At 42.5% G+C, this 12,721-nt stretch overlaps 1 protein-coding gene across 13 annotated transcripts in view; it reads left to right on the forward strand.

Annotated features, from left to right (window-relative positions):
• Positions 1 to 12,721, forward strand: part of DTNA (dystrobrevin alpha) — a 187,066-nt gene that overhangs the window by 105,875 nt on the left and 68,470 nt on the right. For all 13 annotated transcript variants that reach the window (XM_065627641.1, XM_065627642.1, XM_065627637.1 and 10 more), the window contains one exon: positions 10,741 to 10,954. In XM_065627641.1, the coding sequence (XP_065483713.1) occupies positions 10,741 to 10,954 (214 nt within the window). The remainder of the gene's footprint in view (positions 1 to 10,740; positions 10,955 to 12,721) is intronic.

Genomic DNA, 12,721 nt, shown 5'->3' on the forward strand with positions numbered 1-12,721 from the left:
AGGAGGAGGAGAGATGCATGCAGCTGACAGGGGACTAAATGAAACCGTGACCTCCCTCGGAGATACTTGGACATTCAAGGGAAAGCTTGAGGGAATGTTGGAGCACTCAGAGCGCTGTGAAGGCCCTTTGTACACCTCACACAAAACCTCTTGAGGATGTGGAAGACTCTCCCAAGCATTCAAGGGGCCTCAGGGCAGGCTCTGTGTCTTTTTGTTTATTGTGTGTGTCAGAGAAGGGACTTGGAGCACAGCTTGCTTGAGCAATGGCTTTAGAGAAAAATCAGTGGGGCAACACAGATTCCTCTCCGGTAAGAGTTATTATATGTTCTTGCGGTATAAATTTGTGATTAGACAAGGACGTCACAGAGTCACAGAACCACTGAGGTTGGCAGGGACCTCTGGAGAGAACAAGATCAGCTAGAGCAGATTGCTCAGGGCTGTGTCCAGTTCAGGTTTGAATACCTTCAAGGATGGAGACTCCACAGCCTCTCTGGGCAACCTGTCACCGTGTTCTACAACCCTCACAGGGAAATTATTTTTCTTATCTTTAAATGCTTTTCTGTATTTTAATTTGTGCCCATTTCCTTCTGTCCTTTCACTATCCTTTCCCTGAGAAGAGTCTGGCTCCATCTTCTTCACTCCCTCGAATCAGATGTTTATCCACACTTAACGACAGTTGCTCCAGTCCCTTTGTCATCTTTGTGACCTTTTGCTGGACTGTGGACCCAGCACTCCAGATGTGTCACCAGGGCTGAGTAGAGGGGAAAGGTCGCCTCCCTCCTCCTGCTGGCAACACACTGCCCAATGCAGCCCAGCAGGATGCCACCTACTTTTGCCGAAAAAGCTCATTGCTGGTCGGCATCCAGCCTGTGCTGGTACATGAGGTTATTCCTTTTTCATGTTCAAGACTTTACGTTTCTCTTTGTTGCATTTCATGAGGTTCCTGTCAGCCCATTTCTCCAGACATTTGAGGTTCCTCTGAATGGCAGCACAGCCCTCTGGTGTATCAGCCACTGTTTCTCATTTCATATCAGCTGAAAACTTGCTGAGAGTGCGCTCTATCCCGTCATCCAGGCCATTAATGAACGTGTTAAACAGTACTGCCCCAGTACCAAGCTTGGTTGTACACCACTAGTGACTGGCCTCCAGCTGGACTCAGTGCCACTGATCACAAGATCTTCAGCTCATCTCCTTCAGTCCACCTCACTGGCCATTTATCCAGCCCATACCTACTAGTTTACCAATGATGATATTATAGGTCACAGTGTTGAAAGCCTTGCTAAAGTCAGAATAAATATCCACCACACTTTCTTGTCTCGTGAGCTAGTCATTTCATTGTGGACGGCAAAGAGGTTGATCAAGCATGATTTTCCTGTCGTAATTCCATGCTGACTGCTCCCAGTCACCTTGTTTTCCTTAATGTGCTTGGAAATTTCAGGAGGATTCACTCCTTGCCCTTTCCAGGGACTGAGGTGAGGTTTTAGTTCACTGGAACCTTCTTCTTGCTCTTCTTGGAAATAGCAGTGACAGTGGCTTTCTCGCAGCCCTCAGGAACCTCCCCTGATTACCACAAGCTTTTGAAGACAAACGAGTGGCCTCACATTGATATCAGCCAGCTCCCTCAGCACTCGTGGGTCCTTCCCCACCAGGTCCTGTGGAGTTGATTATGCCAGTCTATTTACACATCCCCTAACTGGATTTTCCTCCACCTATGTTGTCTTCCTTGCTCCAGACTGTTCCACTTGTTTCAGGGGCCTTCATCCTGAAGATGAAGCTTACCAGTAAGCCTTATCAAATTCCATCCCAGGTGGGCAGGCTTTGACAAGACTCTGATTTTTCTGGAGAAAGAAGTAAATGTTGTCTGTGGTTACTCTTGGTTATTAATATATCGTTCTCTTAAAACTTTTCATTCATGCTATTGTATGGGTCTAATACACACATCTCTGAAAATTAAAGCATTTGGGGGTAAGAATAACATGGCAGTAAATATTCTGAATACTTCATTAATTTTTTCTTGAAGCTAGCAGTATTTACTCACCAATCACTGCATCTACAAAACCTAGGAATCAAGTGAAATAGCAAGAAGATGCAACAAAATACATTTTGACATCAATACATTCAAATGTGTGCCGACAAGCTAGAAGTCCATGACTCTCACTTTTGGAAAACAGCGATGACCAGCCCAAGAGCTGTTGATGTTCTGCAGAGCATTTGGAAGTGGCCCAACACACACCAGGCTTAGTGGATCGGCTGCCTCGCAGGTGCCCAGCTGTGCTGGAGATCACTGGGCTGTGTGAGCAGCAGAGTTAGGTGAGGGAGGTTGATGAGGAGCCCAAGAGACCTGGGAGCAGGAATAGGAACACACAGGACATTTCCAGGTACAGTCTGAGTGGAGGTTCAGATACCTGGGCAATGAGTAGCCTGGGTGTGCCAGGCCGTGTAGGGTGACAGCTGTCACCAGATGTACCCAGCCAAAGAGTCATTAGAATCATAGAATCATTTCAGGGGGAAGAGACCCTCAGGATCATGAAGTCCAACCATAACCTAACCTAACTCTAGCACTAAACCATGTCCCTAAGAACCTCATCTAAACACCTTTTAAACCCCTCCAGGGATGGTGACTCCACCACTTCCCTGGGCAGCCTGTTCCAATGCTTGACAACTCTTTCTGTGAATAGTTTTTTCCTAATATCCAATCTGAACCTCCCCTGGCGCAACTTGAGGCCAGTTCTTCTTGTTCAACTTGCTACTTGGGAGGAGAGACCAACACCCTTCATACCACAACCTCCTTTCAGGTAGTTATAGAGAGCAATAAGGTCTCCCCTCAGTCAGATACCTTGTTTGAGCCCTGAGCAGAAGCAACATCCTGGTACATTTTCTCTGTCATGTAATTTGGCATCAGACAGTGGAAAAGACTGCAAATCATAGCTGGCACGTCGCTCTACATAGTGCCGGTAGATGCGCAGGTAAAGCTTTTGGTGATCTTGCTACAGCTGGCTGATTTGAGGAGCAGCTTGGCCCCAAACTAGTGTAGTTCAGCAGGAAAACACTTCCCTGAGTCCTCCCTTACCCTCCTGGCAGCAGGAGAGAGGGAGCCAAAAAGAAAGAGTTAGCGACTTCCCAGGGCTTCCTAGCAATGGTGGTGACAGATGGCTGCAATACCCTGATTTGTGATGGATTCATTCCAATGAAAAAAGAAGAATCATCTAACATATTTTATAATATTTTTAGGATTTGTTAGACAAACATAAATCTTTCCCTTTTAATGAAATCCACCTGAAATACCTGGCATACATTCAAGTGCCATTGATTTCAAATGACAGTACTAGTATGTTTAAACTCAAGCATGTCTGTAAGAGCTTTGCTGGACTAAAATCTGCACAGAATCACAGAATGTCAGGGGTTGGAAGGGACCTCGAAAGATCATCAAGTCCAATTCCCTCGCCAGAGCAGGAACACCCAGATGAGGTTACACAGGAAGGCGTCCAGGCGGATCAAGTGTATACTAAAATTTTGGAAAGAATTTAAATTAATACTTCTTCAAGAGTTTTTCCTGTATTCACCAACAAAGGAAAATCTTTCAAGGAGGAAGTCTGTCCTAACTATCAACTGGATATGTTTAACCTAGGTTTAGTTAGACCTGCTGTAGGTTAAGTAAATTTGCATCAATTATTAAAGCCCTAATTTAGTCGCTTTCCTTGTTTGATTAAATGTGATCTCCTCTTCCATGTTCATTTCGTAATAAATGGAAAGATAACATTGTAGAGTTCATGGTTCAGGTTGAATACAAAAAATGCAGTAGAACAGATAAGGATTTTTGCATAAGTAGATCTGTTTAATGGTAAGAAAGCTTAAGGACACAGACTTAATATATTTTTTTAACTACTTAGAAGATAAACTTGCACTACAGTTTTCCTTTTTATGCTTGCTTAGGGCAACATCATTTCTTGGCAACTGATGTTTGAAGTAATCTGCCTCCTTTGAGATTAGTGATATATGCAAGATTATCTGTATCTCACAGCCTTTCCCTAATTCTAAATAAACTGCATGATAAAAAGAAGATTTCATTTTTCACTGCATAAATAAAAGTTAATTTATTTGCTTTGAGTTGAAAAAAAATAAGCGTAGCACATCTCTTCTCTTCCATTTTGCCTATTAAAATACCTTTATCTACCAAACAGAAAATTACTATTTGCAAGTAAATTAAAGTTACTAATTACAATAAATAAAAAATACACTGGTTTCCTGCTGATGAAGAGGCTAGAAAACGATTGAAGAAAAGAGGGAGGATCAAGATCAATAAAATTGACATATGCGTTTATAGAAAGCAAAATAATTTTGTCCTAAATTCTGTATTCTCCAAATGTATCTGGAGTACACCTCTTCCACAAATTAACCTGTTGACAACATTGTAGGTGATGGAGTTCTGCACTGTAACTACTAATTACTCTTTTTGATCATCAAAGTAGGGAAAGATGTTCTGAACACAGATAAAGGCAGAAGGGCAGGATGTAAAACTTCAAGGGTGTCTGAAAACTTTTTAGTTTGAGGAAAATGAAAAACTCCTTTCAAACTGAGGCAGCCGCCTTTCATTCACCCTCACACTCTGCGGAGAGGCACTGATCAGTTCAGTTACAATGTGCTGGCAACAGGCACTCTCCAAATGTTGTTGTAACAGGTGAAGGAGTCCACCGAAGGAAATAACATCTGTTATTTGGAGTATATTTTCATGCATTAATCTTACGCCTCTGCAGTTCAGCCAGGGTCTCCTCAAAGCGTGCGTTTGCTGGGGAGTGAATGGCAGCCATCTGTAATGCTGCTCATCTGCGTCGTCCCTCTTCTGTCCAGATACTGAACGTTATTTACAGTGACTAATTGCTATCTGTTAGAGAACATACTCAAATATTAAACCCTCTGTGACAGTGTGTAAATATTACTTAGTCTCATGAAAGTTAAATTAGCAGACATTGTTTGCTGTAGAAGACCTAATAATGCAGGTGTTTAGCTTACCTGTGACTTCAGAAATCACTTAACAGGAAATCTAAGGGGAAATGTGTAGTTTAGCAATTGCTCTTGGACATCATTACATTTTTTTCAGACAGCAGGCAAATGAGGGAGAGGTTCTACACCTGGATAGCTGTGCTGTTTACAGACTGCGAGGCCTTTGAAGGGTCTGTGAAGGCTGGCTGGGCTGCACGATTTTGGATTGCTTAATACCACACAGGTGCTAGATACAAGCAGCTTTTACTCCTACTGCCTAGTGATCATCTGCTGACACTGAAGAAACAACCGGCAGATTTCTGTAGCTTTAAAGGTCTGTTTCAGAAAGGGCATCTTTCTTGTGTTGAGGAGTAATTCCGTTTTCGGAGGGAAACGTGGGTAAGGCAACAAAAGCAGCAACAGCAATGAGATGTTAAAGAGCAAACTTGCAGAGTTTGACTTTGTTGAGGGAATTTAAGGCAGATTTTAGGAGAGAGAAAGCTGTCCTGCATCTGTAACTGGTTCGTTACACTGTGAACTCTTCTTGTTAGCATCACAGTAGTATGTAGAAATCAGATTCAGGTTTTATAGCACTGACATGTTGTACAAAGTAAGGAGACATGCTTTCTTCAGTGAGATTAAAACAATCTTGTGGATGGAAAAATAAATGAATGAGCATAGCAGGTATTACAGAAAATGGGTAGCAGAGAGGATTAAAATTAAAATGAGAAGAATGTACGCTTATGCAGTTCGCAAGGTTGACCTTCTGTTATTACATTGAAAAGTAATTTCTAATAGTACGAATGAATAGAATGGAGCTGCAGAGGCCTGTGTTTTCTCTGCTGTTTCCCAATATTGATAGGTTGAGTTAGCAGCATGGTATAATATGTAAGAGTCTGCTTGCTATGTGAGTAAGCTTAAAAAAAATAGGATTCGAAGTGATCAGAGGGCAGTACACACAGATCTAATTGCGCAAGGTTAAGCAATGCAGTATAAGAGGCTGTGACCGTGACAGGGTCTGGTAGCTGTTCATACAGATTAAAATATTTATTATTCATATTTTATATAAAACCTGAATTAATCTAGGCCATGTAGTAGTCAGAACAGGGAATATATCTTAATGTTTGAAGAGCAAGGCCTACATAGGATTCATCTCGGTTAACTTTACCCTCTCTGAGGTTACATGTCTCATGTAAACTTGCTGCTTTAGACTTTATCTGTAGTCAGTGAACACTATATATATATATACACACATATATTTATATATATATGCACATATATGCATATATTTATATATATTTATTTTTATATATACACATATATTTATATTTACATTTATATTGCGCCTATCACCGTATCGATAAACATTATTTGTAACCACTCTGACGGCGGAGGTAAGAACAGGAGTCAGCCTGTTAGTAGCTGTCGCAGTTTGATTGCGGGGTGACAATAAAACCGTGGCAGCTGTATTGTTAACCTTCTCTCCCCCCTCCCCCTTCAGCCTCTCCCTCTCCCCTCTTCCCACTAAGGACAGGTGATTGGGAGGGAAAGAAGGACAGAGAGAAGAGAATTGGAAAAATTAAAAATGTTTTACTAATGCTACCAATAAAAACAGAGAAAATAATACAAAATACACAAAACCAATCTGTAAAGTCCCGGCAGCTGCTCCGGCAGATGTGGGGCCGGCACCCGAAGTCCTGGACTGGACTCTGCAGCCAACCGGAACTGGATTCAGTCTGTCACCAGGCCTCAGTTCGCAGGGACAACTCGCAAGGTCCTCTCCCAATGTTGGCCATAAGGAAAAGGGATGAGATCCTCATGATCCCCCACTTTTATATGAAGTATGATGTGAATGGGATGGAATACTTTAGTTGGTCAGTTTTTTTGGTCACCTCTTTCAGTTCACTGCTCTCGGGAGATGTGCATCCGTCCTTATCAATGACCTCGCATTCCATCGCTATGTCTACCAAAACATGTATCTAGCTTTCAGGAAAACTGCAGGTAGTTAGAAGGCTTTAGCTGATGGGGAAATTCACTAAAAGAGCAACTTGCTTTTTAACAAAACCAGGAGAGTAGCTCAGCACTTGTTTCCAACCAATTAAAAAAAAAGAAGAAAGCTACAAGACTCTGCTGCCCGCCGGCCTGGCTGGTGTTTAATACTGCTACTCCATCAGGGTTGGAGGGAGACCTATTGCAAATGGCAACAGTTTGTGCTGTGGCTTCTCGGACTGCCTCTTCAAAGCACTGTTCATCCCACCTGCCTCCAGACAGCTACTTTGAGGTGCCTTTTTCTTCCACTGACATTAGAGGGAGCTTCGGTCACTAGCTGACAGTAGACACCTAGTTTTTGACATTGAAATTTAGGTGGGTGAATTCTTGTCCATAACAACTGACTTGAATAAAGGCCAGAGACTGCAGTCCTCTGTACAACAGTCTAACAAACTCTCCATGTGATTTTGAGCCAGACATTTCGACAAATATTTTCAAAATTAGCACATCCTGTTAAAAAGTCTGGCTCTTGTCCATCTTCCATTTCCTCCTCCAGGAAGTATTACTTTCCAGCCTCTGTAGAGAGCTTTGAAATTCATGAATAAAATGCAAAATAAAATGGTGCAGTAGGATTGCTGTTTATTCAGCTTCAAGTGGAACCAAAGTGTTTCTGGAAAAAAAAAAAAAAGCCCAAGTAAAATTACTTATAGTACAAATGTACAGCAGTTCCTTAAGACTAATATTTTATGGTGGGTGGGGGACTGTTACTGCTGTGTAATTTCCAGTAAGTCATTTTCTTAGTCTTGTGCCCTATGTTTCTGGCATACCAATGAATATCAGGATAGCTTATGAGGCTTTCAGGTTAGAGTTAACACTAAAACAAATATTTTTCTCTCAGGTATCTTAGTGTACTGATACTATTAGTCCCAGGTCTGCTAGCCTCTGGATATTTCCCTTCCCAGGACCATAATCAAAACTAACTCTGGATATGACTATGTTATGAAAAATATAGTGTGTTTGCAGGGGGGGAAACCCACCATGAAAATCTGACAGCCACACATTATCGTATCGGTACTGGATTATGTGATGAATAGAGACACCAGGCCCCATTTCAGCCTTGTTCCTTGTGCCAGCTGTTTTCCTCTGTGCTCTCTTTTTCAAGAGTTTTCCACTACTAGGCTATAGCAATTGAAGTTAAATTGCTGTGTGAAATTTGCACTGTTAGGGAGTCCAGATGTCTGGTTCATCCTCTCTAGATGTCCTTTTCTCAATGCTAGGGAAACCTTTGTGGTTCCCCATGACTGCAGAAGTACACCAGATAGATGTATGGTCAAAACAAGGGGCTTACTGCTGTGTTCGTTCCTCTGCGCTGATCAGGTGCAGAACTGCTTCAGAGGTAGCCACACACAGCTGACAGGATCTGTTACCTTTTATATTCCCTTTTCCACCCCCATGCTTTTTCCTCCACCATGCCCATGCACTCCCAAATAACCAGCCTTCTCCTGTTTATTCTTTTCCCACTAGCTTCCATGTGGCTGATTTTACATCCTTATTCAGTACTTATCATAGGGTCGCCCTAGTAACTTCTGCCTCGGTCAGCAGTGCTGTCAAGCCAGTACCCCTCTTCGTGCTGTTCCTTGGGTTGCTAGTTGTTAGTGTAGCCTCAAGTTAAGGTTAGCAATCTGCATATGCACGACTCCCTTTCTGCTGTTTGTTGTGGCTGGTCGTTTCTCATGTTTTTACCTTGTTAGTGTAGCTACAGTTCAGGTTCATCAGTTTGCACACACGCCCTCGCACCCAGAAGCCAGCCTGGTGAAACTGCTGGTGGAAGCACCTTCTCCTTCATCTACTCAGTCTGAATTACCTGGGACAGCCCTCATGGCTGGCGACAGCCATCACACTTAACCTTCTGCTTTCTGAGTGCTCTTCCCTTCTTATTAAGGCCACAAAATACATGCACGTGGCCCAGGCTGTTGCTGCATCTTCTGATGTATTGCTCTGTATTTCTTCCTTGGCTGCCTGACAGTTATGAGCCAGAGTGGGAAATGTTCATTAACCGTTCTGTCCTGGACCAGATGATGGCCTGCTTTCTGGTGACTTCTTCCTTTCTCTGCCTAGTCTGGCCTCTGAGCCAGATTTTTTATGGGGAAGATGCTCTTTGCTCAGCTAGAAGACAAAAAGGAAGAGCTGAGAGAGGTTGTGTGCTCCACCCACCTGGCTTAATTCAGAATGACAGTCTGAGGACAACCTGCCAGCATACAAGTTCACCTATAGATGCTTCCTTTTAATACAAAGGCCAAATAAATATTTAGGTGTCAAGATATAACTGCATTTTTCAGTTTTTCCAAATTATTTGCTGTGGAACAGCAAGAAGTGGAAAAGTGTCTTACCAGTAGTTGCTGCTGTGGCTGCTCACCTGTAAGGTGTATCTTCCCCATTGGGTTTACAGATGCAGTAGCAGAGCATTAGAGATTATTTTTTTCCTGAGGCAGAAGCAAAAGAAACCCAATCGTAGGCAAAAAATTCTAGACTAAGTAAAATGACAATATATCTGGTTTCATTTATCTATCTAGTATCAGTTTACATTTCCCTGCCATCAGACCATCATGTCACATTGCAATCTGAGACAGCACCTGCAAACCAAGCAAGTAAAAATATAATTATGAGGTTTAGAATTACATTTCTCTATCCACAAAAAAATGCATCTCCTCCATATACAGATGGCTCTTGATATGCCATATCGCCATGCTAAATAATGAGAACTATACAGTACTTTATCTGGTTAAAAAAAAAAAAAGAGAATTCGCACTGTGAACCTCATTATTTATACCTTGCTGACAGTTTAGTAGGACAGTAGGTAATACCTAAGATTTAAAAAAGGATGATTCTTTGAGTTCAGGTTTGAACTAAATCCAAATTTTGAATGAATGTAGGGGGTTTTTTTTATTTTTGGCATGGTCCACCGCTTTCTGGAAACGCCAATCTGCTGCAAGCTGATCATACACAATAACAGTGCTATGCAAACAAGATTTCTGTCTGGGTATAATACGAAAGGTGAGCAGAGATTGTCCTTTAAGCTGTCCTTGTAGGTAAAAACAGCCACCATGAAATTCAGCTTAGACTGGGACTTTATCAAAGTGAGAGATTTATCACATCATTAGGCAAATACATTTAAAAGACGCAAAATACATCTTTGCGATCACTTCATTACGTGTTCTGTGTTTAAATGTAGCTTGTCTACCCTGACTCAATTGCAATTCTGTTTTTGTAAAATATTTTGCTTTCCGTACAAATTGCTGAAAAGACTTTTCAAAATGTCAGTATGTGTTAAACACTTAGTACTCACAGAATCTTCTGAAAAGCCCATCTGCTATGCAAATTAATATCTAAGAGTAATTTCTGAATGGGGATTCATAGAGGAATGGTTCAGAAAAACACTTAGCTTATGTTTACCTTCCAGTGATTTCCATAAAATACAGATTTTTACTTGAATACTTTATACAATGAGGAATGATTTCCAGTGCTGAGGTTGTGCTCATTACAACTAATAATATCAATATATTGTTTGCTTATTAACAGATTTGAATTTTATTTCCTCTTTCCTTTACCAATTTCATTTCTCAGTGATGGAAAATACATCCGTTTAATTATTCACGAAGCGTGTCCCGCATGATTGTGTTATTCCCCACCCCGTGGGATGAGATGACGCTTTTTTCTCAGTTGCTTTCAGGAGCGCGTGTCCCCGTTGACTCTTTCTGTCCTGTGCCCTAGTGCACCTGGTGGACATTTGGAACGTGATAGAAGCCTTGCGGGAAAACGCACTGAACAACCTGGACCCCACCATTGAACTGAACGTGGCTCGCCTGGAAGCTGTGATCTCCACCATCTTCTACCAGCTCAACAAACGGATGCCGACGACCCACCAGATCAACGTGGAGCAATCCATCAGTTTACTGCTCAACTTCTTGCTAGCGGCCTTTGATCCGTAAGTCTGCCTTTCTTCCCTCCCCTCCCGACTGGTGAAAGGGCTCTGCTTGGTCCGGAAATATCTTCGGAAAACAATTGAATGAGCTAAATTCTGACCCAAATAATGAGCATTCGAATAGTGCTAACTGGGGAGAGAACCTAAATTAAGCACTTCTGCTTTTGTTTCTGTCGAGCCAAAATCAGCACAACTGTGTTTTCATCCAGTACTCAGACTCATTCCAGTTTATATCAAAGAAGAATTAGCTGCTGAAACAAATTTACATCCACTTTTAATTTGCCTTGTTATTTACTGACACACCAGTGGCTGACACCACTGCAATGCCTCTGCTGCAGTGACACGGGTTAATAGCTCGTTATTTTGAAAGAGCTCATTTTCCTGCAAGTTCTTGCAGCTGTAAGCAATTTTTTTTTCTGGCTTATGCCAGCAGGGTATGGTTTTGCGACCATGACAGAAATAGGATAAAGACCTGGAAGTGATGCTGAGATTCATGTTGCTTATTACTGCATGGAGCCTGTATTACAAAAAGGCCAAGTTTGAGACAGAGCGAGCCACTTACCTTAATGAGTATACTGTGTATACATATTACGGTTTCTGAATACATAGTCATCAACCTATACCACAGTATTTGCAGTACTCAAACCTGGATTATTGGAGAACAGTGGTTAAGTCTGTCAGATGCAGATAACCTATCGCCTCTTTATGCATTATATTTTGAAAATTCACCAGTTGAAAACACTGGCCATGACACATTAAAATAAGGATGCTGCTTCTATCCCCCTCCCTCTTTCCCATCCTCCCGCTTGAAGGTCCTGGTGCTGGGTACCGTGCACCTTTTGGAGGCAGACCAGCCAGCGGCTCAGTCACCATGGCAACAGGGAGAAAAAGTAGATGTTCCACATGACAAGGCTGCACCCAACCTCTTCTCTGGTCCCTCCGAGAGGAAAAAACAGAAGCCAATCCATTGTGAAACCGTAGCCTTCAGGAATACTTGAGGAGAGGATTTTACTCCCCCGTAGGGAAACACAGAATGTGCTTAAAGGGGCAAGGTTTTGCTTTCCCTGAAAACGTCCCACGTGCTGTGGATCATGACCTGTTTCTGGGCTCCCGTGAGGACCTCCAGGGGTGAGGAGGCTGTGACTCACATTCCCTTTGCCAAGAAGCAGCTCAGTCCGTCGTGCTGCCCCTGAGCAGGGTGCCCAGGATGTGCTTCCCAGAAGGACAGAGACACCCAAAGGACCCCCAGGATGAGGCTTCCAGCTCTGGGGTCTGAGATAGGGACTGGCTGCCTATAACCCCATTTTAAATGCATCAAATATCAGGGATGATGTTCAGGTGCAATCTGAGTTACTGAAGTTCAGGCTTCATGGAGAGGTGTGTCAACTAGATCTCTTTACTGTGATGGAAGTTTGGACACCTGTCACAGATGCAGACATACAAGTTAAGCATCTGATTCTCAAAATGTGCCCTACCCTTTAGTGTGGTTCAGATTATTGAAGTTTTGGACAGTGGAAAGGTCCTTCTCTGCTGAAGGCTACAGGTTTGTGGAAGGAGGAGCAAAGTCTTTCCTCGTAGTCTCATGGTCACGGAGATGCAATACATTGCATATAGGGGGAACAGGAGGGGAACTGCGAGCCAGGACGAGGTATTTTTCTCACTCTCCCCCCATTTGTAGAAACTAGACTGTTAAACTGAATTGCCTGCAGTCTTCTCCAATGAAAAAAGAGAGTTTTACTAGGTGCATGAATCATACTGAAACCACAACAG

This window comes from Caloenas nicobarica, chromosome 2, assembly GCF_036013445.1.
Source record: "Caloenas nicobarica isolate bCalNic1 chromosome 2, bCalNic1.hap1, whole genome shotgun sequence".
NCBI lineage: Eukaryota > Metazoa > Chordata > Aves > Columbiformes > Columbidae > Caloenas > Caloenas nicobarica.